General features: G+C 37.7%; 4 protein-coding genes and 1 non-coding gene across 5 annotated transcripts; 3 read left to right on the forward strand and 2 right to left on the reverse strand.

The window, feature by feature from the left end:
- Positions 1-10,149: 10,149 nt before the first annotated feature.
- On the reverse strand, positions 10,150-11,798 carry LOC103512856 (the record flags this gene model as incomplete). The annotated part of the gene is made up of 3 exons (XM_026826216.1): positions 11,762-11,798; positions 10,727-11,035; positions 10,150-10,323 (listed from the first exon to the last, which is right to left on the reverse strand). Coding segments are annotated over exons 1-3 (520 nt in total), but the record flags the coding sequence as incomplete, so codon positions are not given.
- A 1,403-nt stretch (positions 11,799-13,201) lies between these two features.
- Positions 13,202-14,419, reverse strand: LOC113468913. The gene is made up of 2 exons (XM_026826217.1): positions 14,338-14,419; positions 13,202-13,521 (listed from the first exon to the last, which is right to left on the reverse strand). The coding sequence occupies exons 1-2, from the start codon at positions 14,417-14,419 to the stop codon at positions 13,202-13,204; spliced, it is 402 nt and encodes a 133-aa protein (XP_026682018.1).
- A 5-nt stretch (positions 14,420-14,424) lies between these two features.
- LOC103512855 (coiled-coil domain-containing protein 6) lies at positions 14,425-16,439 on the forward strand. The gene has a single exon (XM_008477639.2). It carries the CDS (start codon positions 14,607-14,609, stop codon positions 15,786-15,788), a length of 1,182 nt encoding a protein of 393 aa, XP_008475861.1. The 5' UTR covers positions 14,425-14,606; the 3' UTR covers positions 15,789-16,439.
- Positions 16,440-19,791: 3,352 nt separating this feature from the next.
- On the forward strand, positions 19,792-19,863 carry Trnav-uac. Its single transcript has one exon. It is a non-coding gene; the product is annotated as a tRNA-Val (tRNA).
- Positions 19,864-22,487: 2,624 nt separating this feature from the next.
- On the forward strand, positions 22,488-25,716 carry LOC103512857. The gene is made up of 2 exons (XM_008477642.2): positions 22,488-22,902; positions 22,958-25,716. The coding sequence occupies exons 1-2, from the start codon at positions 22,488-22,490 to the stop codon at positions 25,660-25,662; spliced, it is 3,120 nt and encodes a 1,039-aa protein (XP_008475864.2). The 3' UTR covers positions 25,663-25,716.
- Positions 25,717-26,201: the final 485 nt, after the last annotated feature.

A 26,201-nucleotide genomic window follows, 5' to 3' on the forward strand; every position in this document is an offset into this window, starting at 1 on the left:
AAACAATTAAAACATCCTGCAAAACACTCAACCAACATGAAGTAGAAGTATTACGAATAAAAAATGAGAGAGATATTACGAACAGAAAGAGGGAGAAACGGAGAGAAAGAGGGAGAGAAATCCATTAAAGTCATAGATACGATTATTTTGGTGAAGTGAAAAGTACGTGCGACAGAGAGATGGGAATAAAACGGAGAGAAACATTTTCCCCGGGACCGCTCTGCTATTGCTTGCACGTATTTTTGGCATTTTTTTCTGAAATATTTTCTCATCTTTTTCGTCTCCTTCTTCTTCCTCTTTTGTTGGCGAACAATTCCGTGGAAAAGCGAACGGATAAATTGTGAAACACATTTTCCCCGGGACCGCTCTGCTATTGCTTGCACGTATTTTTGGCATTTTTTTCTCAAATATTTTCTCATCTTTTTCGTCTCCTTCTTCTTCCTCTTTTGTTGGCGAACAATTCCGTGGAAAAGCGAACGGATAAATTGTGAAAAAGTGATATGGTATGCTGCATTTGTTAGTGGAGATGCCTGAATTAAGTTTGTACCTAATAATTATAAACTTCATTCTTGTCAGTGGAGATATTTCGACATTGTTCATTCATTGTTAGCGGAGATGTCTGAACTACCATACCGTAAAATCAAATCCACTAGAGGGGAATAAGTCATCCCTCAATCTGGTATATGTACCTACTATTAGTAGGCCAGTGGGTAGGTACCGAAATCATGAGCCTAATATACTCGTAGGTACTCATTTCACATACTTCGACCGTTATACATACAAATTGGCCCTCCATATTTTTACAATCAAAACATTGTATTACGAACAATGTGCGTGTTGCTGAAAACTTGTTTCTCTCCCTCTCTCTCTCTCCCTCCCTTCCCCTCTCCCTCCCTCCCCCTCTCTCTCTAAAAAGGACGAAGGACGGTTAGACCTTGAAATAGCCAGTCTTCAACGGATCACGTAACGAAATGCCAGCCTAGTTAGCTTGGTTGCCTTGTAAGCGCTAGGCTGCAGGTTTGATTCCCGCCCGGGGCGGAGTTTATCCTGAACAGATAATGCTCGTTCTTGGAACGGCTGGCTTTCTCCTATCCTGTCTTCCTTCTCTTTCAGATTTCGGGATGATAAGAACATAACAGTTACAGTTCCCTTTATAAAACCTTCTCAAAAAATAAGCAACGAAATGGCAAAATCTGAAAAATAAGGTAAACACATACAAACCTACCAGTCCTGGGAATTTTTTGATTCCCGCCCGGGGCGGATTTTATCCTGAACGAAGAATGCTCGTTCTCGGAACGGCTGGCTTTCTCCTATCCTGTCTTCCTTCTCTTTTAGATTTCGGGATGATAAGAACATAACAGTTACAGTTCCCTCTATAAAACCTTCTCAAAAAATAAGCAACGAAATGGCAAAATCTGAAAAATAAGGTAAACACATACAAACCTACCAGTCCTGGGAATTTCACCCACTCTGCTCAGTGCTCACTTCATCAACATGAATTCCAGGAAAGTCGAAACAGCTTAAGAATGAACTGACGTCTTTAGTCAATACAACATTGCGTGTGCAAATACAAACAAAAGCTGTACAATTCATTTGCTAGTCTGACAGGCGTGTTGTATGTAAAGTAACAACACGCCTATACGCATCAGGTGGTATACTCTCCCAGGTACTTGCATGTTTCATGTTTGGCGATAAGTTTATTTTCGTATTATTGTTATTTTTATTGACGCCTTTGGCATGTAAAGATTGTGAAGGGCATACAAACAAAAGCTGTACAATTCATTTGCTAGTCTCACAGGCGTGTTGTATGTAAAGTAACAACACGCCTACACGCATCAGGTGGTATACTCTCCCAGGTATTTGCATGTTTCATGTTTGGCGATAAGTTTATTTTCGTATTATTGTTATTTTTATTGACGCCTTTGGCATGTAAAGATTGTGAAGGGCACAAACAAAAGCTGTACAATTCATTTGCTAGTCTGACAGGCGTGTTGTATGTAAAGTAACAACACGCCTACACGCATCAGGTGGTATACTCTCCCAGGTACTTGCATGTTTCATGTTTGGCGATAAGTTTATTTTCGCATTATTGTTATTTTTATTGACGCCTTTGGCATGTAAAGATTGTGAAGGGCAACCCTTTCAATTGTTCATGTTGTAAATCTACTTGCATGCTTGTCACTTCACGTTTTCCTTGGGAGCGTTCCTGAAATTAGTCACCAGAGCCGGGGACAATTGGAAAGCATTAGGCAGAAAAGGAATTTCTTGGGACAGTCCGTCAATAAATGATTCTTTCTTTCCAAGTGGACTGCGTTTTTCAATGAAATTATTGTTAATACTCGTAATCTCACACCGCTATGCAAATTATGCAGATCTCTTATCATTTCATGGGAAAGCATTAAGCAGAAAAGGAATTTCTTGGGACAGTCCGTCAATACATTTTATTGATTGTTTCTTTCTAAGTGGACTGCGTTTTTCAATGAAATTATTGTTAATACTCGTAATCTCACACCGCTATGCAAATTATGCAGATCTCTTATCATTTCATTTTATTAATAGGTACATCCTTTTTTCCCCAAGTCAATAATGAGTTTCCCCAGTACCTTCCAGCCCTTTACTGTTTTCAGTAGCAAACAAATGAACATCCCTAGTTTATAGCTGCAAAATTAGGTGTATAACCGACAGCGATTATATTAATTACTCTTGTTTTGAATTTTAATTAAAACCCCTTCTTTTTTATGGCTCAATTTTATGTCGACCACTTTCGGGGAAAATTTGTGAACACCTGAAAGCAATTAAAGAGCGTATTAATGGCGTTTTCAGGATCCGAATATCCGGGTTGATTAGGAACTTTTTCTACGGGGAAGGTTGCATTTGTATATTATTATGTTGATTTCCATTGCTATCTGATTTTGATTTTGCCTGAGTAGTATATGCTGTGTCGTTTTGGCAACCCAAACTTTGGGCAGTTCATCAATACATTTTATTGATTGTTTCTCTGTATTCTGTAGATGTGTAGAATTTGCCTGAGTAGTATGCTGTGTCGTTTTGGCAACCCAAACTTTGGGCAGTTCATCAATACATTTTATTGATTGTTTCTCTGTATTCTGTATCAAAGGTAAGCTGTGTCGTTTTGGCAACCCAAACTTTGGGCAGTTCATCAAAATACATTTTATTGATTGTTTCTCTGTATTCTGTAGATGTGTAGAACATTTTAGATTATAGACTACTCTAGAGTCAGTTGAAAGTTTAATTTTATTAGACAGCCGAAATTCGGATGGCATTGTTATCTAAAAGTACGGGGTGGTATAAAAAAATATATGACGACACTGATTTTCAGATTTTCACAGATATTTTACTCCATTTCACTTCCACGCGAACGATTTTTCATACAAAATGGATGGTAAGCTTAGATCGCAAGAAAAAAATCGTAGCGGATTTACCAGAATCATCAACTGACGTTATGATCTTACATCAAGGCTGCCTCTCACATGAGGAACCCTGTATGAACAAACAGAATCAGGCAGTAAAAAAAGTTTTATCTGTTTTCAAAATAAACGTAATTAGGGAGAGCCTTTTTCCGAAAAGTATTATATAAATGGCAAACGAAATGCTTTCGGAAAGTTATGTCCCTCCTTTCTCCCTTCTGATTCCCTCCTTCCTCCCTCTCTATCTCCCTCCCTTTTGTCTGAAACCACAGTAGGTATTCAGGAGTTAGGGTGTAGGGTAGGGTGCTCCCATTTTTATTCCGACTGGTAATAAATTCCCTAGTACCTGTCATCCTGATAATTTATTAAATCTGTCTTACACCTTTATCTACTTATAATACCTACCTGTAATACCTGAAAGTATATTCTTGATAAAGTTATCTCTACCTACGTACCTACTCGTACTTGAAAGTATGAGAAAAAGTACCACAACTTTTTTTCTCTCTCTTCTCCTCCTCCTTCTCTCTTTTTTGCTCTGAGATTATGTGAGTATTATTGTTATGGTAAGTGGTAATAGTGCAGTATAATGGGGGTGGATGTGTACGAGAGAGATGGAGAGAGAGAGAGAGAGAGAGAGAGAAAGGGAGGGAGGTGGGGTCAATTCATCTGAGTGGAAATTCCCGATTAGATAATTATGGTTTTCTTAGAGATCTCTCTTTTTTGCTCTGAGATTATGTGAGTATTATTGTTATGGTAAGTGGTAATAGTGCAGTAATGGGGGTGGATGTGTACGAGAGAGATGGAGAGAGAGAGAGAGAGAAAGGGAGGGAGGTGGGGTCAATTCATCTGAGTGGAAATTCCCGATTAGATAATTATGGTTTTCTTAGAGAATGTTAGAAGGGAGGAGGAGGAGGAGAAGGAGGAGGAGAAGGAGAAGGAGAAGTAGATGAAGGAAGATATGGAAATGGAGAATAATTTAGTTTCTGAGTCCAAGTAGGTATAAGCATAAATATAAGTAGTGCTTTATTTAGACTGTCAGCTTAGTATTAATCTGTCCCATTATGCTTACAGTTGATTTTTTACCTCTTTATTGATAATATAAGTAGTGCTTTATTTAGACTGTCAGCTTAGTATTAATCTGTCCCATTATGCTTACAGTTGATTTTTAACCTCTTTATTGATTTATGACCTAAAAGTCCTAATATCCCCCAATCTTACCTACCCAATAACACCGCTCACTTAGAATATTTCGAGTGTGCAACAAACAGTAAGTTTCCCCCTTACCCTCCTCTGCCACCACACCTCTTTCTCCCTTCCCGAGCCAAAAGTAGAAAAGGAATAATATATTTCTTTCAAAGAAATTAAGATCTGAATAACGAGATTAAAATTCAGTCCCAAGTTTTTGCTCTTTTATTCTACAGGGTGACTCCTGTAATGGGTTCTGGAATTTTAATATTTAAAATCCCCAAAAATAACATTTAAAAGAACCTCCGGGTGAATAATCTCATGTTGAAAAGATCGTTGACCCTCGGGCATGCTCGTGAATGTTCGGATAATTCCGTCTCAAAACCTCAAAAGTCAAAAGCGAAGGGCTGGATTTAAAACTTAATAGGAAGATTTTCAAGATAAACGCATGTCAGAGGACACGTTGAGTTCAGGCCCACCCTGTTTACCTGTTTCTGTAAAAGATTATTGTGTTTTATTTCATTTCCAACTCAGGTGAAGCCTTTATTTTTGTTCAAAGGAGAAAATTCTCCGCCATTATAGTGGTATTAAAAAGTTTTCAACCGAAGAACTCTTAATTTCAACCATTTCATTTGAAATTGAAAGTGGCAAAGGCCGCATCAAAGGGGTGAAAACAAGATTTGTTCCCATGGAGGTTTTGTTTGTGAATATTTTCTAGGAATATGGAATCGATCCTTAAATTCCATATTTCTCCCGAAAGACTTAACCATTAGGGGATTTTTCTTTTTTGAAAAAATGGTTGTGAAATAAATGTTTCCCTCAATTTCCAGCTGGTACATTGTAAAGTACATGTTTTAAATTCTTTGTGCAGATGTGCAGGTCTAGTATTTTGTTGAATTCGGAAAATCTGTATTTCAGTGAAAACGTCTACACTATGGGTCACCCGAGTCCAAAAAAGTGAGTTCCAGACCTTTAATTGACTACACCCCACCTTTCTTTCTCTCTCTCTCTCTCTCTCTCTCCCTGTTTTTATTCCTCCCTCTACCCCATTGTTCAACATTACTGTACGGTTTCTCGATATTTTTTTAAGGAAACAAAAGAAACGAGAAAAATCATGAATAAATTGATCAAAAAATGGAATTGAAAATTACATGAACGGAGGAGGAGAAGAAGGAGGAGGAAAGCAGAGAGGAAGAAGAAGACGAAGAAAGGCAAAAGGGACAAGAGGAAGAAAAAGAAACAAACAGAGAAGAATAAGGAAAAAGAAGAAGGAGTAGAAGATATGGACGGAGAAGAGTAGGAAGGTGAAGAAGAAGAAGGAGAAGAGCAAGATGAAGCAGAAGAAAAAGAAGAGAAAGAGGAAGGGAGAAGAACAAGAAGTAAAGCAGAGAAGGGAACATAAGAAAGCAGAAGGAGAAACCCTATTCCTCGTTTTTCCGTTCGAGGAGAAATATGTATTCCTCTATCTTGCGAAGATCTAAAAGGGAAAACCTCGGAGTGGAAATTGAAAAGGGAAAGTAAAGGCCAACCACACCGTGTTACAAGATATGAAGATATAGGAAATATTGTAATACAAGATAGCAATTTTAAATTCTTTGTGCAGATGTGCTGATCTAGTATTTTGTTGAAATCGGAAAATCTGTATTTCAGTGAAAACGTCTACTCTACACTATGGGTCACCCAAGTCCAAAATAGTGAGTTCCAGACCTTTGATTGACTACACCCCACCTTTCTCTCTCTCTCTCTCTCTCTCTCTCTCTCTCTCTCTCTCTCTCCCTGTTTCTACCCCATTTTTCAACATTACTGTACGGTTTCTCGATATTTTTTGAGGAAACAAAAGAAACGAGAAAAATCATGAATAAATTGATCAAAAAATGGAATTGAAAATTACATGAACGGAGGAGGAGAAGAAGGAGGAGGAAAGCAGAGAGGAGGAAGAAGAAGACGAAGAAAGGCAAAAGGGACAAGAGGAAGAAAAAGAAACAAACAGAGAAGAATAAGGAAAAAGAAGAAGGAGTAGAAGATATGAAAGAAGAGTAGGGAAGATTAAGAAGGAGAAGAGCAAGATGAAGCAGAAGAAAAAAAAAAAGAGAGAAAGAGGAGGGGAGAAGAACAAGAAGTAAAGCAGAGAAGGGAACCATAAGAAAGCAGAAGGAGAAACCCTATTCCTCGTTTTTCCGTTCGAGGAGAAATATTTATTCCTCTATCTTGCGAAGATCTAAAAGGGAAAACTCCGAGTGGAAATTGAAAAGGGAAAGTAAAGGCCAACCACACCGTGTTACAAGATATGAAGATATAGGAAATATTGTAATACAAGATAGCAAGATACAGAGATAGAATATTGAAAATATAATTATTTTAGATAATAGTTATCTACCAGCAGCTGTGGTTAGAAAATTGTAGTCTAAAGGACTTTTCAAGATCGCTGTAATGTCCTCTCTTTTATTAGTTACCTACCTATTAAAAAAAAATAAAAAATCCTTCACGAGCAAAGAAAGCTAAAATAGGTACCAAATATCCTCTCTTTGTGAGTTTCTAATAATGATAGGTACCTACATGAAGAATGTAATGCTTTGTGCTTAATGTCTGATACCTTTTGGCATTTCACAATTACCTGGTTTTACCTTACACGATTTTGAAAATAATTATGATCCTGTATTAATTATGATCAATGTTCTGTTACAAAGTTGACTGCATGAAACATAATATTTATCTTATTGCATGGTTCTTCGAACAGATTTTTTCCTTCTTTCCAATCTTGTGTTTGAAAACATTTTGAACACAAGGTTGGTAAAAAAATATACCTTGGGTTACTACATGAAATATTGCATATAAAAAATTTGTAACTCTGTGCCCGTATGGCTTAAAAAAATATGTTACAGCTCCAGCCTTTATTTTACCTCTCTCCAGATTTTTCTTTTCCTAAAAAGACATCAAAGCAAGACGGAAAATTGACGAGGGGGAAATAAAATGTTCCAGAATTGTCGGTAGGAAATCGACAGAAAAATTTCGGTTTCCGCTTGAGGAAAATAAAAAAATATTAATAATAATATTGTAGATAGGTTGGTAAATAACTACCTATCAACCTATGTAATGTTTTCCTCGGTTTATTTTGTCAATATTGACGGCATGAAACATAATATTTATCTTATTGCATGGTTCTTCGAACAGATTTTTTCCTTCTTTCCAATCTTGTGCTTGAAAACATTTTGAATACAAGGTTGGTAAAAAAATATACCTTGGGTTACTACATGAAATATTGCATATAAAAAATTTGTAACTCTGTGCCCGTATGGCTTAAAAAAATATGTTACATCTCCAGCCTTTATTTTACCTCTCTCCAGATTTTTCTTTTCCTAAAAAAAACATCAAAGCAAGACGGAAAATGACGAGGGGAAAATAAAATGTTCCAGAATTGCCGGTAGGAAATCGACAGAAAAATTTCGGTTTCCGCTTGAAGAAAATAAAAAATATTAATAATAATATTGTAGATAGGTTGGTAAATAACTACCTATCAACCTATGTAATGTTTTCCTCGGTTTATTTTGTCAATCCCGAAAATGATAAATTGTTAATGTTTCTCTCTCTCTCTTTCTTTGAGGTAGTGCATCAACCAAAATTGTATAGCTTATTGCATACTTGGTAATTATTGGGCGTTCATAAAAATTGGAACTTCTATGGTTGTTAAGTTGTTATTCATTTCATTTCCAATTTACAAATCTACCAATAGCTCTTCCTAGATCCCCTTCATTTCTACTCGTAACTGAGTATTCTGTAGCTCTTGATTTCTGTTTCACTGTAAGCCCTTCATTTCCAGATCCATTCTAAACTCTTCGTTTCTAAATCCACAGAAGCTCTTAATTTCTAGATCCATTGTAAGCTCGTCATTTCTGTTTCATTGTAAGCCCTTCATTTCCAGATCCATTCTAAACTCTTCGTTTCTAAATCCACAGAAGCTCTTAATTTCTATACATATTTCTAGACATGGTCTTCACTTGACTGGAGTGGATTATGGACTGTCCCCTATCTGATAGACGTTAAAAAACAAGACTAAAATTCTAAACTCTTCGTTTCTAAATCCACAGAAGCTCTTAATTTCTAGATCCATTGTAAGCTCGTCATTTCTGTTTCATTGCAAGCCCTTCATTTCCAGATCCTCTTATCCTCTACCAATAGCTTTCCTTATCTTCCAAGCTGCTATCTTAGTATCTTCTCGGGAACAAAAAGACAATAAAGTAAACAAACCAACCTGACCTGGAATCTTGGAAAATCTAATTTGTTTTAATAGGGACAGCAAAGAGCACCTATTATCCTCTACCAATAGCTTTCCTTATCTTCCAAGCTGCTATCTTAGTATGTTCTTGGGAACAAAAAGACAATAAAGTAAACAAACCAACCTGACCTGGAATCTTGGAAAATCTAATTTGTTTTAATAGGGACAGCAAAGAGCAGAGTACGCTTTCTCCAAATGGAGATGGAAAAAGCAGACATTGGTGATGTTGAGAAGTAATTTAACCAGAAGACGAAACTACAGGGTGGCCGGGAAGATTGTGGATGATGTGAAAACCAACTTGAAATTGCACAAAATACTTTTGTGAAACCTTTTTACTAATGTAGAAAATTGAATGTAATTAGAAGCGTCTGAGGCCACAATAAGGTACTCTCTAACCTCATTTTGTAGGCCTGTTCATTAATCTTAAGTCCCATTACCCATTTGTTTTCCGGACTTTCTTTCCGGGCAGTGTGCAAATCAAATCATCTTCGATTTTTTTTTTTTTCGAAATCGGGTGCTGTCACCAGAGCTTGACCCATTGACGAGAAAATAACCCGAATTTTTCACCTCTAAAAATTTTATCCTAGTGGTATTTTTCTTTCTTTGTGAGTCACCCTGTATACATACAGTAACGGAAGGAACTGTGTAAGAGGTACTCCATCTTCAATCCTCACACAAGACGGAAAATTATCAACCCTCCCTCTCTCTATTTCTCCCCCCTTTCTTCATGTCTCTCCCCCTCCTTTGTTCGTTTTGGAAGAAAAGTTCGCCTCAATGTTTACTCAATTGATTGATTTGAAGAGGGGGAGGAGAGAAGGGAAGAGAGAGAGAGGGGGGGCTAGAAGGATTAGGTGGGAGGGAGAGAGGGAGGGGAGAAAACAGGAGAAAGAGGGAGGGAGTTAGAGGTAGGTACTGCAGGGAAACCTGAGCTGTAACTGTGCAAGTGCTAAGGAGAAGAGAGAGAGAAAGATAAGGAACTCGAAGGGGATTTTTGGTGGGTGGAGGGGGGATAAATTGTTGGAAAGGTTAGAAATGAGTTTACAAAGGAGGAGAGGGCATGAGGGGGAGATTATTTGAACACGAGGAATCGGAGCCTTCTCCCCTGAAGGAGGGGCAATGAAACGGAGGGGGTAGAAATGAGGCGAAGGGAGGGAAATTTAAAGAGAAGAGGGGGAAATTAAACAGAAAGAGGGGAAAAACGAATCCATTACAAACGGTAAACAATTCGTGTCGTTGTTCTCCAACATGTTATATTATATTTACCTTGCTGAGAGTCGTGTATAATCACGCCGTTAATCTCATCCAAGATGTCTCCTACTGAGAAGCCTTCACTCTCCAGCGCCACACTAGAATCTAGAACCTGCATAATAACAGCCTTGTCTTCAGCAAACACAACTGATATCCCTAGCTCCGAGCATGGGACTAGTGTGATATGTGCTGAAACAGAAAATAGGATGATATCTTGTTTAATGTCTGGTTAATATTGACCATTAGGTCACTTTCCTGATATAGATAGGGTGATATACCTTGTAGGACTTGTTTAATAAAGGGAACTGTAACAGCTAAAGTCTTATCGTCCCGAAAGCGAAGAGAGAAGGAAGATAGGATAGGAGAATCTGCCCCGAGTAAGAATCGAACCCGCGACCTAGCGTTTACAAGGCAGACACGTTACCCTCCAAGTTATCAAGACTGGCTCGTCCAAATATTAGAAATAAGAGCCAGCCTAGTTAGCTTGAAGGGCAGCGCGTCTGCCTTGTAAGCGCTAGGTCCCGGGTTCGATTCCCGCCCAGGGCGGATTTTATCCTAAAGGTTCGTTCTCGGAACGGCTGAGGAAACTAACCTATATTAGGTAGGAGCCACGTTTCATCGAGGAATCTTGCATTGGACAATTCCAACTTGAAGTTCAAACTCTTCATAGTGACACAGAGAGACAGGAATATTTCACACAGTATCTCATTGCCCAGGAGGCTGTAGGTTTCGTAGAATGTCTGGCGCAGAGCTGGATTGTCTATTAATTGTTGAACAGGTACGTGGAGACACTTCTTCATGAGTAAACTGCGTAGACAGAGTCGGAGCCGGCCCTGGTATGTTTTGAGCTTTCTGCATTTCTGTGCTAGTTCCACGGACGACTGAAATCCATAGGGAATGTCTGCAAACCAGAAAATATGTTTTTTTTTAATGGTTTCTTTGATAGTTTGATGCAAGTATGTGGGCGTGAAAATCAAACATGTACCTATCCACGTAAAAAAATGGAAACTACAAAAAAAAAAAAAAAAAAAAAAAAAAAAAAGGAAACTGGAGGGGAAAAGGAGGCCTTTGCCTTGAAACAGTGGTGTTAAATTTAGATGACTTGAAAAGGTTGAATTCTTATAATCAAATTTTCACTTTCACTTTGATTCACCTCAAATGAAAAATATGTATGGGTTGTTGATGCTATGATTGTCAAAATCGAACTAAATTGGTTTACATATGATAGATAGGAGAGCTTGTGCTTTCAGTTTACAACAAGAAAACTATGTTCAAATTCTAGATAATGGAATAGCACAATTCTCACTCATCAAATTATGCTGAAATATTAAAGAGTACTAAACAATTATTTTTTCATTTTTTATCTGTAGTAGTGTAGTCTGTACTTGAATGGAATCCCAAATTGTCTTCTAATTTGAGACTGTAGACCTGAGGGTAAGTATGTGGAGTACCCCAGCTATACTACACTTGAGACAGGTGGTTTTGTCAAAAAAATACCTCTATTCAAATCCAAATCAATTCCCCAAGTAGGTACTGAAGTCAAGCACAGTTGAATATGGATGAAGGACAGGTGAATGCTAAAACAAGACAGATTAATGACAATAAGTAGGAATAATGTATTACCAACCTTTTAATTCTTTCAGAGTGGGATCAGACACTGCCATATTTTCACGGATTTGTGCATGTGGAGATTTCAATGCTAAAATTAGCAGGTTTCAGGTTGACAGAGTGAGCTCTAGTGGGGGCTGATTGGTGTTTTATACTAGATCATGGTACATATCAGGTAAAAGAAGAAAAAAGTTTCAGGTATAATTAAAATAAATATTTAACAGAGGTTTCACAAGTTTCAAGTTTGATGGCATTTGCTGTAATCTGCTCTAGGGTTGGGACATCGACATCGATGTTTTGAAAACATCGATACATCGGAACAAAAACATCGATGTCAACATCGATGTTTTTCTTTCGATGGAAACATCGAACATCGATGTTTTATTTTTCGATGTTCGATGTCTGTGGTTCCTCATGAAGTGGGATTTTTTTTTCTCAGTTTCCAAAAAAATTCCCTCGAACTTAAAATTTCCCATAAGGAATTTACGCGGAAAGGACCATATAATACCGAAAATCCGAAAAACATCGAAATTCCGATAATATCGAACATCGATGTTTTTGATTACGATACATCGGATACTCGATATATCGAAGTATAAAAACATCGATGTATCGAACATCGATGTTTTCGTCTCGATGTCCCAACCCTAAATTCTGCTCTTATCACTTTTTGTTTACGTTTTTCAAAAAATTATTGATAATACTCGTTCAATGAAATTCCGCATTAGCGCTAGTGTACTGAAATAATGTGATTTGATTGGTTGATCACTTTTGATCCACATGTTGATCACATGAAAAAAATCAACCAACAGAGAAAAAATGGTTTGTTTACATTTTTTGTGTTTCTGATTGGTGATAAACCGATTGATTATCCCATCAGGATAAAATCCGCCCCGGGCGGGAATCGAACCCGCGGCCTAGCGCTTACAAGGCACACGCACTACCAACTAAGCTAACTAGGCTGGCAAACCGAGCTTTGAATATTCCTAAGTTGACCTACCCCTTGTATTTCAGTGTGTTGCATTCGATGACATTAATCCACAAGCCCCAGAACATTTCCTCGCTGATACACGTGTTAGGGAACGCGACCCACTTTTCTCCCCGCTGGCCGCTGGTCCCGTACAAAGGATGGGCTAACCACTATAATAGTTTCAAATAAATTCCTTATGTATTCCTTATCCAGATTCGTGAAGCTTAGTACACCTTTGCTACTTGAACCCTGGAAACAAGTAACAGTGTTACTTCAACACCAACAGTCTGGAGTTTTGTTGGTTGCTACTTGTGATTGTTTGTGGGAAAAATTATTTTTTGAATCTTTTTTATTGTCACATGTTGTTAGTTGTTACTCCAATGTGAAAGTTCATGTTTCTTTGAACAAGATTCAGGACGTAAGCAGTAGCATCTTGCGACTTGCTACTTGCGACGTGTTACCTCAGTGCGAAACGCGCCTTAAGCTATTTTAATCCTTACCCAACTCCTGACACTCCAAATGCACAGCCGTATTGCTTTGCTCCAGGGGCGTATTCAACATGCGTACAATACTCGCGTGGATCTGTTTCACATCCGTGCCTGGCGTCAACTCATAGCCTAGGTACGTGATACTAGGCGCGGACTCAGCACTCGGTGGCATTTCCCCGTGTAGGATGAACGCGGGGTCCAGGCCTACTGTTTTGAGCAGAGGGACCAGGGGCGGATAGAGGCTGTCACTCAGATGGGCCTTGATCACGACAGCGGTGACAGGGGACCCGTGGGCCCTCTTGACAATGCTACGCAACACACCTGATGAGGAAGTAATAATAATTTTATCCAATTAGCAATACTGCAATTGAGGAGCTGGGTGCAAAAAGGGACATATGGATTTTTTGCTCTTTTTGCGTAAAACGGTTTTTTGAATAGAACGTGGTGCGCTCTATCTTCCAGCGTTTGAACTGCAGTGATAACTTCTTTTATTCAATCAGCAGTACTGCAATTGAGGAGCTGGGTGCAAAAAGGGACATATGGATTTTTTGCTCTTTTTGCGTAAAACGGTTTTTTTAATAGAACGTGGTGCGCTCTATCTTCCAGCGTTTGAACTGCAGTGATAACTTCTTTTTTCGATGAGGTACAGAGTTTTTTTGTAAACATACTTTTCAAGGATTTTGATGAAAAATTGAAAACTTTAAAGTTAAATATCTCAGTTTGATGATTTTCATTTATCGATGAGTTATAGAGTTTTTTGTAAACATACTTTTCAAGGATTTTGATGAAAAATTGAAAACTTTAAATTTCTCAGTTTGATGATTTTCATTTATTGCCCTTTTTGCACCCAGCTCCTCAATTACATTCCTATTTATTTGTATTACCTATTTTTCAAATTCGTTAATCTCAGCACTACACGACCTCATCACATTCCCTCTCTGTATCTCCAATCCAACCAACTACATCAGAAAGATGTGTTCTTGTCCTCCGATTTCCTGTCTTTTCTACCAACATACTGCCAACTTTCTTCCAAAATCCAATTCCTTCTTTGCAAACTACGCCAAAAGTTTTAACAGCAAATCCCAGAAGATTACAATTTATTGTTGTTCTCCAACATGTTATATTATAATTATTTACCTTGCTGAGAGTCGTGTATAATCACGCCGTTAATCTCATCCAAGATGTCTCCTACTGAGAAGCCTTCACTCTCCAGCGCCATAGTGGTGGTACCTCCATAAATTCTATGTGTGAGTGAGACTTCTGTACAGTTGTCAAGTTGTGTAAGTGTCCCCATCAGCTATGTAGTGGGCAGTGATCTCTTCAAATGCACCATCCCTATCTTGTCAAGTAAGATTGTATCTTGTGGAAAGTTTGAATATTTGACTAAATTTTTGTGTAGCAAGAAAATGGCAGACAGTGCCAGTGAGAGTGACTCCAACTCTATGGATGGAGTTGCACTAATGATGCCTCCATCCCCTGTCACAAGAGAGCAACTGCAGAAGAGAATTGAATCTCTACAACAGCAAAATCGTGTTCTTAAAGTTGAGCTAGAAACATATAAACTTCAGCTTAGAGCTTTGCAAGAGGAAAACAAAAACTTGAGACAAACTTCTGTAAACATCCAAGCCAAGGCTGAACAGGAAGAAGAATTCATAAGCAATACATTGATGAAGAAGATCCAGGCTCTGAAGAAGGAGAAAGAAACCTTGGCTCATCATTATGAACAAGAAGAGGAATTTCTTACTAATGATCTTTCCAGAAAACTTAACCAGCTTACTGAGGAAAAGTACCGTCTTGAGCAAACAATTGAACAGGAACAAGAGAGAGTGGTGAATAAGCTTATGAGAAAGATTGAGAAACTAGAGGCTGAGACAGATGCCAAGCAAAATAATCTGGAGCAACTGAGAAGAGAGAAAGTAGAATTGGAAAATACCCTAGAGCAGGAACAAGAAGCTTTGGTTAACAAGTTGTGGAAAAGAATGGATAAACTAGAAGCAGAGAAAAGAATTCTGCAGATTAAACTAGACCAGCCTGTGTCAGATCCTTCATCCCCACATGATATGAATAATGGAGATACAGCATCTAACCTGAGTACCCATATCCATTCACTGAGAAGTGAAGTCATGCGTCTACGCAACCAACTTGCAAACACTCAACAAGAACATACTGAGAAAATGGAAAGATATGTAAAAGATGAGAAAAATGTAAGAGAAGAAAATTTGAGACTTCAACGTAAATTGCAAAGAGAAGTTGAAAGACGTGAAGCTCTATGCCGTCATCTATCTGAATCTGAGAGCAGTCTTGAAATGGAAGAGGAACGTCATTATAATGAGATTGCTCATAGCATGAGACTTGTTGGTAGCTCCCCTTCTTCATCTAGGCCCCTGAGTCCTGGTGCTAGCATGCTAACTACCAAGGAACCAAGGTGTTTTGCATGTGGTCAGACCACTGTCATGCCTATTCCTCCTCCAGTTCATTCAAGACCTCAGAGGATAAAGACACCTTTGCTTTCTGTTGAGCAGCCTACTTCCCCTGAGGGAGCCCCCACCCCCACTCTAGGCTCCCCTATGGACATTAGCAAGTCTTAAGCCACTAGCTAAGCATGCTGTAGTAAAAAGTAATATCTCCTACTTGATATTAGTGATACAGTCACACAATAAAACAATTTCACATGATAAATTTGTTTGTACATATTAACCAACATTTTCTCTGCTTCATAGCTCAACCCCATTCAATTTATTGGTGGTGTTTTCAGTTGAATCAAAGTAATTTTTGATTGAAAAATATTAAGTAATATAATTAATTGAGCAGTTTTGCCAATACATATGAGGAATGTACTGTCCCATAATTTATTTTTAGATCTTGATTTGTTGTGTTAATTTATAATCATTAAGTTTTGATTAATACTTTTTATAGTTAAGTAAGTGAAGCTAAAAAATCATCAAACATAGGTGTTATGTCAAATTCCACTTATATTCAGAAAATAATATTATATTACAAGATGAGGTAATACATACGAGTAGGTACTCATAGTTAGTAGAGATATCAGTTGATTGGAAAATAATTCCATGACCACATCATCAATAAGTACACCTATGTATCATCCTCTCTTGTACGTACTACTTCAGAATTGCTTGTTTGTACATGATGAAGTACCTATTTTACTTTCCTTATCCTAATAGTGTAACTTATGAAGAAGTAGTAGACTATAGTAGAGGAAAGTATTGTTTTTGGCCCAATTTTCAATACAAGGGCTATGCATAGTTCTTGGATGAAGGCCAAGTATGTGACCTGTTGGCCAAGTTTAAAGACATTTGTTTCATTTTTAGAGTTAATATGACCACATCATCAATAAGTACACCTATGTATCATCCTCTCTTGTATGTACTACTTCAGAATTGCTTGTTTGTACATGATGAAGTACCTATTTTACTTTCCTTATCCTAATAGTATAACTTATGAAGAAGTAGTAGACTATAGTAGAGGAAAGTATTGTTTTTGGCCCAATTTTCAACACAAGGGCTATGCATAGTTCTTGGATGAAGGCCAAGTATGTGACCTGTTGGCCAAGTTTAAAGACATTTGTTTCATTTTTAGAGTTAAAAGAACTTACAAAGTTTGTTTTAATGTACAGTTTTTAACCATAACCCATTTATTATTAATCATCAAATTTGTGTACACTGGAGGAAATGGTCTCTGTAAAATGATTTAACTGAAGCAGAGCTCCCAATTTATTTTATTATTATTATTATTATTATTTTTTTTTTTTAATAAATGTAACATCAACAGTACCTAAACTGACCACAAAGTTTATTTGTCTCTGAATTGAAAAGACATTGAAACTTTACCATCATTTATTTTATTATTATTATTTTTTTAATCCTAAATGATAGACTCCGGAATACTTGGGTTTTGTTTTGTAGTGACCCTTTGCAAGACAATACAAAGTCTGAAATGTGTTAAGTTCTTTCTGGAATACCGTAATCCTGCATTTGGACCAGTGATTGCTGAATTGAGAAGACATTAAAACTTTACTACCAATTATTATTATTTTTTAATCCTAAATGATAGACTCCGGAATACTTGGGTTTTGTTTCGTAGTGACCCTTTGCAAGACAATACAAAGTCTGAAATGTGTTAAGTTCTTTCTGGAATACCGTAATCCTGCATTTGGACCAGTGATTGAAAGATGGGCTTTTGTATTTCTTTCAGAGGGCCTCTATCCTCTTGTGTACACTATTCATAACATAATATTATAATTATAATTATTAAGTATTATTTTATTTCTAAAATAAAATATGTGATTTCCATTATTGAAAATAATGATATATTTTGTTTGTTTTATTATTATTATTATTTATTTTTTTTTTTTGTGGAACAAATTTTAATTTCCAGGGTACTAATGATGTTTGTTTGCACCAACCCTAGTTAGCTTGGAGGGTAGCGCGTCTGCCGATCGCAGGTTCGATTCCCGCCCAGGGCAAACTTTATCCTAAACAGATAAGGTTCGTTCTCGGAACGACTGGCTTTCTCCTATCCTGTCCCCCTCTGTTCGATTTCGGGACAAAGACCTCCGATGTTACAATGGAGCAGTTGCAAATAAATAAATGGTCGATTCCTATGTAAAAAGTTAGGAAAAATCCAAATCCGAGGTCAAAACTCCGAAAAAATAAATGTAAAAGGTCGAAAATTCAATTTTTATTTTCCGTTCTAATGAAAGAGTTCAAAGATGTGTGAGGGAAATGTAAAACATTCGTGAAGTATTTTTGGTCGGACAAGAAACTGTAAGCCTTGTGCTCTATTATGTTTTGGAGAGTGCAAAGAAAAGTACAGTGACAAGCAATAATTCACGATGGAACATTAGTAACAAGACAGCCCTAGTAGGTCAAAGGTACAATTTTGGACTCAAAATCCGGGGGCTAGGGATTGAGTCACAGAAACGGACTTGAAAATTTAGTAGCGTTCATTTCGAGGTGGACATTTATAAAGTTTTTCCGGAACAAATTAATGCCTTTTAGTCTATTACAAAAAAAAGGTATTTCGGTCATACAATTTGCCTGTAATAATGGTGGAGATGTCAAATGAACCTACAAGGCGTCAACTCTGAGCAAGGTTAAGTTGGGTGGTACCTACCTAGTTTTCATAGAACCATCAGGTAATAGATATACCTAATTAATTCTATTTTCGCTAGAGAAAATAGCGGAGATGTAAAATTCACCCTTGAATTCCTGGTAGATCAATGTCGGGCTGTAGGGAATAATTAGTGGAGAAGTCAAAAACCCTTCAGCTCATGGAAACGGCAATAGAGTGGGTAAAGTCAGCATATCTTTTGAAACAATATTCAAGTGAAAAAAAAGGCTCCATTAATGAGAATTAGAACAATTAAACGTTGTACATAGTCACTTTTCCAACCCTCACTTTATAACTTCAGCCCATGAGCCTAAAAAATGGTCACACTTAAAAAGTATGCGTAGGCGTCAACTAGGTACATCCTCTGTAATGGTAAAAATAAAATGCCGGGAATTTTTTAATCGCCTCTCTTCATTTTAATTCTTTTGTTCTGCATCCCCTCATTTTCTCTTCTAAGATTTCTTTCTACTTTTCTATGCAGTTAATTATTTTCGTAGAAACCTGCCATTGTGCTAGACGTAACTTTGAAACTGTTCAAACGTTATCAAACGTCTGTTATCTCCTACTGCTGATACATAGTTGATATTTAATGTTATTTATCAGGGACGTTTATTCTAATGATGTTACAATGATACTCTACACGGGAAAATAGATGGCAAGCTCTTCACTTACCATAGAATCATAGAGAGAGCAATTGGGTAGCGGATAAGGTGTTGGGGCTTACTTTGTCGAGGCAAGAGAAAGCCAATAAGAGGCAACTGTAAAGAATGTATTACCTGAAACAGATGAAAAGTAAAACTTTAGTTAGTAAATTTAAGACGGATAACCTATATATGAATTCTAAAATTGTATCTAGACTTGAACAAAGTACCTACCTATTCGTGCAAAGAAATAAGAAGATTATTGAATGCTTTATTAAAAAATGCCTTTTGGTTAGTAGATAAACAACATTTCGGTGGTCCACCGAGATAATCTTGCAAACAACTACATGTCTTCATGATCATTTTCTTTATCGTGAATTAAAATGCAATCTCAAACCAATCCGAACAAAGCGCCAACATTTTTCTCGAACAAGAAATATATCTGACGTTGAATTATGTAAATTGGACCAAATAGTTAAATGTTGCACACAAAAAATGGAAAGTTCCTTCGCGGTGAACTTTCACAAAACTTTTTTTTCCCTGTCGGGGGAAAAAACAATAAATTTTCATTTTAATCCCCACCGCTCCTCTCCTGAACGTCACTATAGCTGTACTTATTGTAATAGTTTCTAACTTATAGCTCATAGGTACTTAGCCAAGAAGATAATAAAATTGTATTGAGATGGTTTTTTTTTTTATTTCTACTTTTTTTGCTATAACGTCTTTAAGCTCCCTTTCGTCTCCTTCCCTTCAATTTCAACAGTTTCAGCACTAAGGCGGATATAGTAATTTAATTTATTTGTTCGATAAATTTCCCGGGGATCCCATGGCGTAATGGTCACTGCGCTCGCCTTACACGCGGGGGACCCGGGTTCGATTCCCGGCGGGGTCAAGAAATTTGTATCACGCAAATGTCTGATTCAGAAATTTATGCACTACATAAATTTCTGCGACAGAGCTTAAGGAATAGTTAGTAAGTACAATGTGTACCAAACAATAGGGACCTAAGTAGATAAAAAGAAATATTCTCTTAGCTAGGTATTCCAAGTACACAAGGTACGATGTACCTACATACCTACCTACAGTGTAGTCACTCTCAAACCTATTTTCAAATCTACGCTTGACTTAACTTTTCAATCGGTGGCAGAAAAAAAGAGGGGGAGAAAAACCACCAAAAATGAGTGGTATAAATCAGAAACTTAGAGCACAACACAAGCTCGGTACATAAATTTTTATCCGACTATGGAGGTCGGTACGTACGCAAAGTTCAAGTCAAAAGTTGAACTTTTTCGAAACTCTTTAACAATCCAAAAATGTACGTTTTTACCTGAAAATCTGGTTATACGGGGTGGTCTCAAGACTCAAGGTGGATGTAAAAATCTCTACGAAATGTTCAAGTGTGAAATTTTATCTTTACCAAATTTCTTCACATATCGAACGAAAAAATGCATGATCTAATTTCAGACTTTTCAAAGAATTGCACATTTCTTTGAGGTTCATTCCCTCCTAAGGGACTTACAAGCATATTTGTTTTCTCAAAGTAAGTTATCTTTACAGAGCTTTCAATCTCATTACCACCCACGTTTGCTGACGTCAAGACTTGCACCTAATGTCACAAGCAAGGTACGGAAAATGTTGAAGAAGCATTTCTGCCTTCATATGTCAGACATGTTGATTAAAGTCAAAAGAAGCTTCAGGCTGCACGACATGAGTGGAAAAAGGTGCAAATGAAATGCAAGAATGGGAGTGAAAGAACAAATGAGAGGCAGATTGTGTGGGTGTAGGAAATTGAAAATTTAGGAATAGAAGGAAGACAGGATAGGAGAAAGCCAGCCGTTCCGAGAACGGACGTCATCCGGTCAGGATAAAATCCACCCCCGGTGGGAATCGAACCCGCGGCCTAGCGCTTACAAGGCAGGCGCGCTACCAACCAAGCAATCTAGGCTGACTACGAACCATATCTGCTTGAGAAAAAAATTAGCCCCGGGCAGGAATCGAACCTGCCACCTAGCGCTTACAAGGCAGGCGCGATACCTTCCAAGCTAAATAGGCTGGCGTGTATTAAGGAGTTGTGCTGGGTAGCGCTCCGCCCCCAACGCACGGTTGCGCTCCGCCCCGCCAAGTTTGACCACGCCACAGAGAAAGTAGCCGTTTTCAAGTACTTGTAGAGGTATTTAATTAGAAGTTATTTCACTCACCTATAAGCCTCTTCAATGTTCAAGCTCATTTGTTGATACAAGAACTGTTTACCCAGCGTCAATACAGATCTGCTGTTCCTTTTCTCTTTGATTTGGGAACGATAAGATCTCTGCTGTTACAGTTCCCTCTATCAAATTGTCAGATTTGTCAGAGGTATTCTTCTACCTATTGGAACAAAAGTAATGGGGTTCTCTGCTATACTCTGTTGGTGTTAATTGAGAAAGGTACATAAGTGGTAATAACTTCAATATAATTACATAATTAATTTTAGTTATTCTAGTGGATCTTCTTCTTTACCAACCTCCACTGAGACAGGTTAGAAAGATAAAGAACAGAGAAAAAATAATAAAAAAGAGATAGGTACTCTGCAGAGAATTGAAAAATTCTTTTCTCTTTGATTTGGGAACGATAAGATCTCTGCTGTTACAGTTCCCTCTATCAAATTGTCATATTTGTCAGGGGTATTCTTCTACCTATTGGAACAAAAGTAATGGGGTTCTCTGCTATACTCTGTTGGTGTTAATTGAGAAAGGTACCTACATAAGTGGTAATAACTTCAATATACATAATTAATTTTAGTTATTCTAGTGGACCTTCTTCTTTACCAACCTCCACTGAGACAGGTTAGAAAGATAAAGAACAGAGAAAAAATAATAAAAAAGAGATACTCTGCAGAGAAATGAAAAATTGTTCCTTCTTTTTCTCTAAATTTAACAAGGACAGGTGTGTCGGGTGAATAATTCTACCTTAGAGCGAGGTATTTTAAGAGAGTAAGTAATTTAACTAAGTACGTAGCTTGTATCTCCCTAGCTGTGTTCAAAATAAACAAACACATTCATGCGTAGACACTGTGACGTATGAGATGGAGGTCTAGAAAAGAAACAAATTTTTTAAGAAAAAAATGGTGATTTCTTTTTTATCAGTCTAAAAATTTTGTCACTAAGGACAGTAAAGGCTTTAGCAGTTACACAATGACGTTATACCTCTGTCAAACAAAGTTCAAATTTTTCAGAGAATATCCTATTATCGTTCAAGATGAATATGTCAATTTTCAACTAATCCCCGGTAAGGTCTCTAAAATTGGTTCCTGTTTTGGCCTCAAGTTAATTTGAGATTCAATATCGACAAATTTTTAACCTCCTTGAAGATTCTATGTTTCCTAACCTAAAAATAAATAAAAATAATAAAAAAAATGTGTTGGAAAATTCTGGAAATTTTTTGGTCTTGAATTTTTTTCTGAAGCTTTTTGGTTTATAAAACCCCCTAATGTTTTGTGGTTTAAAACATTAATTGGTCCTTCTAATCCCGGATATTACCATGGCCGAAGGTGGCAACGAGTTGGCGTTGGAATTGAAAGTGCTGGAGCTTAAAAAAGCTCAGATATTCGACTGTATCCAGAAACTGTATGATGCATCAAAAGCTCAAAAACCGGATGCCAGTTTCAAGAAAAAGGTTGGCTGTGTGGATCAGCTTTTCACAGAATACACCATGCTCTGTGAAAGGGCCAATGTGCTGGGATTAAAAATTAATCCAGAAAAGAAGATCTCGTTCAGTGACTTGGACACTATGCAAGAAATGGTAAGCATGATCAAATATACTCATGGCCTGATCTTAGCAGCTCTTCAGCAACAGAGTCAGAGTGCCTCGGGGTCCAAGGTAGCAACTGAGCTGCCTTCTGTGGTCAAGGAGCCAGCTATGAAACTTCCACCTTTGGAAATACCATTCTTTAATGGTGACCTGAGCAAATGGCCCATGTTCTATGAAATATTCAAAGCTAATGTGCACAGCTCTTCAGCAACAGAGTCAGAGTGCCTCGGGCTCCAAGGTAGCAACTGAGCTGCCTTCTGTGGTCAAGGAGCCAGCAATGAAACTTCCACCTTTGGAAATACCATTCTTTAATGGTGACCTGAGCAAATGGCCCATGTTCTATGAAATATTCAAAGCTAATGTGCACGACTCACAATTGTCAGAAGCTCATAAACTTCAATATTTGCTGTCCAAATTGGGTGGGACAGCACAAAATGTCTGTGCAGGAATACCTCCCACAGCAGAAAATTATTTGGTGATCTTCAACGCGCTTGTGGAAAAATATCAAGATAAGCGCAATTTGGCACATATTTATTTGGAGAAAATGTTCAAATTCAACCAAGTTAAATCAAGTCAGCAGCTTTCTACATTTGTAGATTACTTTGCTGCAAATGTGGCAGCTTTGGAAGCCTTGAAAATTGATGATTTGGGTCAATTTCTATTGTTCTACATTGCTTGTCAAAAGTTGGACAGTGAAAGTAGGCGGAGATTTGAAACATCATTGAAGAATGAAGAATTCCCAACCTTCTCAAAATTGTTGGAATTTGTTAAACAGGAGGCTAAGGCAAGTAGCCGGGTGCAACCGTTATCATCATCAACCGATTCACATGGAAAGTATGTTCCCCCTCATGCCAGAAGTTCAAAGCCAGCTGGTCCAAAGTTTAACCATTCTTTCTTTGTCAACAAAGATGGTTGTCCAGTATGTCAGAGGGCTCATGTCATGAGCAAATGCAAAGTGTTTTTGGAGAAAACACCTAAGGAACGCTATGATCTAGTGAAGAAAAACATGCTTTGTGTGAATTGTTTTGGAACGGGGCACCAGGCATACCTGTGTGGAGAACCAAGATGTAGTGAGTGCCATTTGAATCACAACACATTGTTACATTTTGGTAGTATGGAACAGTCAAACAAACCAATTGGAAAGACACCAATCAAATCCAGTAACTCACAGGAAAAGGCAGCAAATGTCAAATCTTGTAATACTCAGGAAGAAGTGTCAAATAACATTGTAAGTTCAGTTTGCTCACAATCAAGTGTCCTACTAAGTACAGTAAAATTAGGTTCTACTGATCAGTTTGGAAACCTGGTAAAGTTAAGATTTTTATTGGACAGTGGGTCCATGTGTAATATTATTACTGATCAAGCAGTGGAAAAGTTGGGCTTGACTATGAGTCCCTCCTTGGAAAATATTACAGGCATTGGGTCTGATTCTAAACCAGTTCGGGGGGAAGTCAAATTTAATTTTCACTCATGTTTGGATAACCGCATGAATTTTAATATCAGGGCACTGGTTGTGAGTGACATAGTTGATAAGTTGCCCATACAGCCTGTTGATTTTTCTGTTTTAAATTATTTGCATAATTTACCCCTGGCTGATAATGACTTCATGAATCCTGGGGTGATTGACGGAATATTGGGCTCACCCATCTTTCCATATTTGTTGGATCACACAGTCAAAACTGTGTTTGGTAAGAAGGATCAACCGGTTGCTATGGGTACAAAATTGGGTTACGTTTTAATGGGAAATGCCCCTATTTTGCAGAAACCTGTTAATAAACAATTTTGTATGTTTCAAAAAACATCAGTCAATTTTGATGACAAATTGTCAAAATTTTGGGAATTGGATAATGTAAAAGATGCATTACTCTCTGATAAATACTCACCCGATGAGAAAGAGTGTGAACAGCATTATTCTGATACAGTGGTGAGGGATGAAACTGGCAGATATGTGGTAACTTTGCCCTTTAAAGAAGATCCCTCAGAGTTGGGGGACTCTCACCATACAGCCGTCAAAAGGTTTTCAGGCCTTGAGAGAAAATTCAAGGTAAATGTGGAATTTGCTAACCAATATTCTAAGGCCATGTCAGAGATGGTAGAAAATGGTTTCATGGTTAAGGCTTTGAATCAAAAAGATAAATCTGGCTATTTCATTCCACATCACGCTGTCATTAGACCTGAGAGTGCTAGCACTAAATTGAGAGTGGTTTACGATGGAAGTGCTAAAACTAATTCAGGAAAGTCATTAAATGATATCCTACACTCAGGTCCTACTCTTTATAATGAATTGTTTATGATCCTTGTTAATTTTAGATTATTCCCCTTTGTCCTCATAGGAGATATAACCAAGATGTTCTTACAAATTAAAATGGATCCCAAAGATTGGAAATATCAAAGGTTACTATGGAGAAACTCTCCTGACCAACCCTTAGAGGTATTTGAGCTCACAGTGGTCATCTTTGGTCTACGTTCTTCCCCCTTCCTTGCTCAGAGAACAGTGAAACAGTTAATCCATGATGAAAGTAAGTATTTTCCTAGAGCGGAAAAAATTCAGGATAGCTTGTACATGGACGACTGCGTGATCAGTTTTCTGACCGAGGAAGATGGAAAATTATTTTATCATGATGTGGTTAATTTATTTAAAAAGGGTGGATTTACCTTCACAAAATGGGGCTCAAATTCTCAGAACATCTTGGAAGATATCCCTGTGGAGGATCAGATAGGAGTATGGAACCATGATAGTTTGAATTGTAAGGTATTGGGTATTCACTGGAATGGTACCACCGATAATTTTGAGTTTAGGGTTAACCAAAAACCAACTCAGTGCACTAAACGTTCCATACTCTCATCTATCCTCACCATGTTTGATCCTTTGGGGTCTGCTAGCACCTATAATATTGTATGCTAAATTGTTAATTAGAGACCTATGTAGGTTAAAGTTGGATTGGGATAGTGTACCCCCTTCTGCTAGCACCTATAATATTGTATGCTAAATTGTTAATTAGAGACCTATGTAGGTTAAAGTTGGATTGGGATAGTGTACCCCCTCCCCATATTATTACTGCCTGGGAGTTGTTCCAAACTCAACTACCCATGGTGGAGACATTGAAGTTTCCTCGTCACATTGGTGTGGGGTTGGGCTGTACATTCCAGCTCATAGCCTTTGCTGATGCTAGTGAGCAAGGCTATGGGGCTGTTGTATACAGTAGAATTATGTCTCCTGATGGTAATGTAATGATCAATTTAATTTGTAGTAAATCACGTGTAGCTCCAGCTACAAAAATGGAAACCATTCCTCGTTTAGAACTTTGTGCAATATTATTATTGGCTAATTTGATAAAACCTATCTATGATTGTTACTCTACTAGATTTAAGGTAGAAAACTATGTTTGCTTTACTGACTCTACAGTGGCTTTGTGTTGGGTACATGGAACCCCGCCTCAGGGA

The sequence above is a fragment of the Diaphorina citri genome, unplaced genomic scaffold (assembly GCF_000475195.1).
Source record: "Diaphorina citri unplaced genomic scaffold, Diaci psyllid genome assembly version 1.1 scaffold893, whole genome shotgun sequence".
Taxonomy (NCBI): domain Eukaryota; kingdom Metazoa; phylum Arthropoda; class Insecta; order Hemiptera; family Psyllidae; genus Diaphorina; species Diaphorina citri.

Bases quoted from the DNA above. Each gene is read 5' to 3' on its own strand.
- LOC103512857 (XM_008477642.2), top strand. From the start codon at position 22,488: ATGGCCGAAGGTGGCAACGAGTTGGCGTTGGAATTGAAAGTGCTGGAG. The intron at 22,903-22,957 runs GTGACCTGAGCA...TAATGTGCACAG, and splicing joins GGAAATACCATTCTTTAATG to CTCTTCAGCAACAGAGTCAG.
- LOC113468913 (XM_026826217.1), bottom strand. From the start codon at position 14,419: ATGGCGCTGGAGAGTGAAGGCTTCTCAGTAGGAGACATCTTGGATGAG. The intron at 13,522-14,337 runs GTAAATAATTAT...CTTCCTCATCAG, and splicing joins TATACACGACTCTCAGCAAG to GTGTGTTGCGTAGCATTGTC.
- LOC103512855 (XM_008477639.2), top strand. From the start codon at position 14,607: ATGGCAGACAGTGCCAGTGAGAGTGACTCCAACTCTATGGATGGAGTT.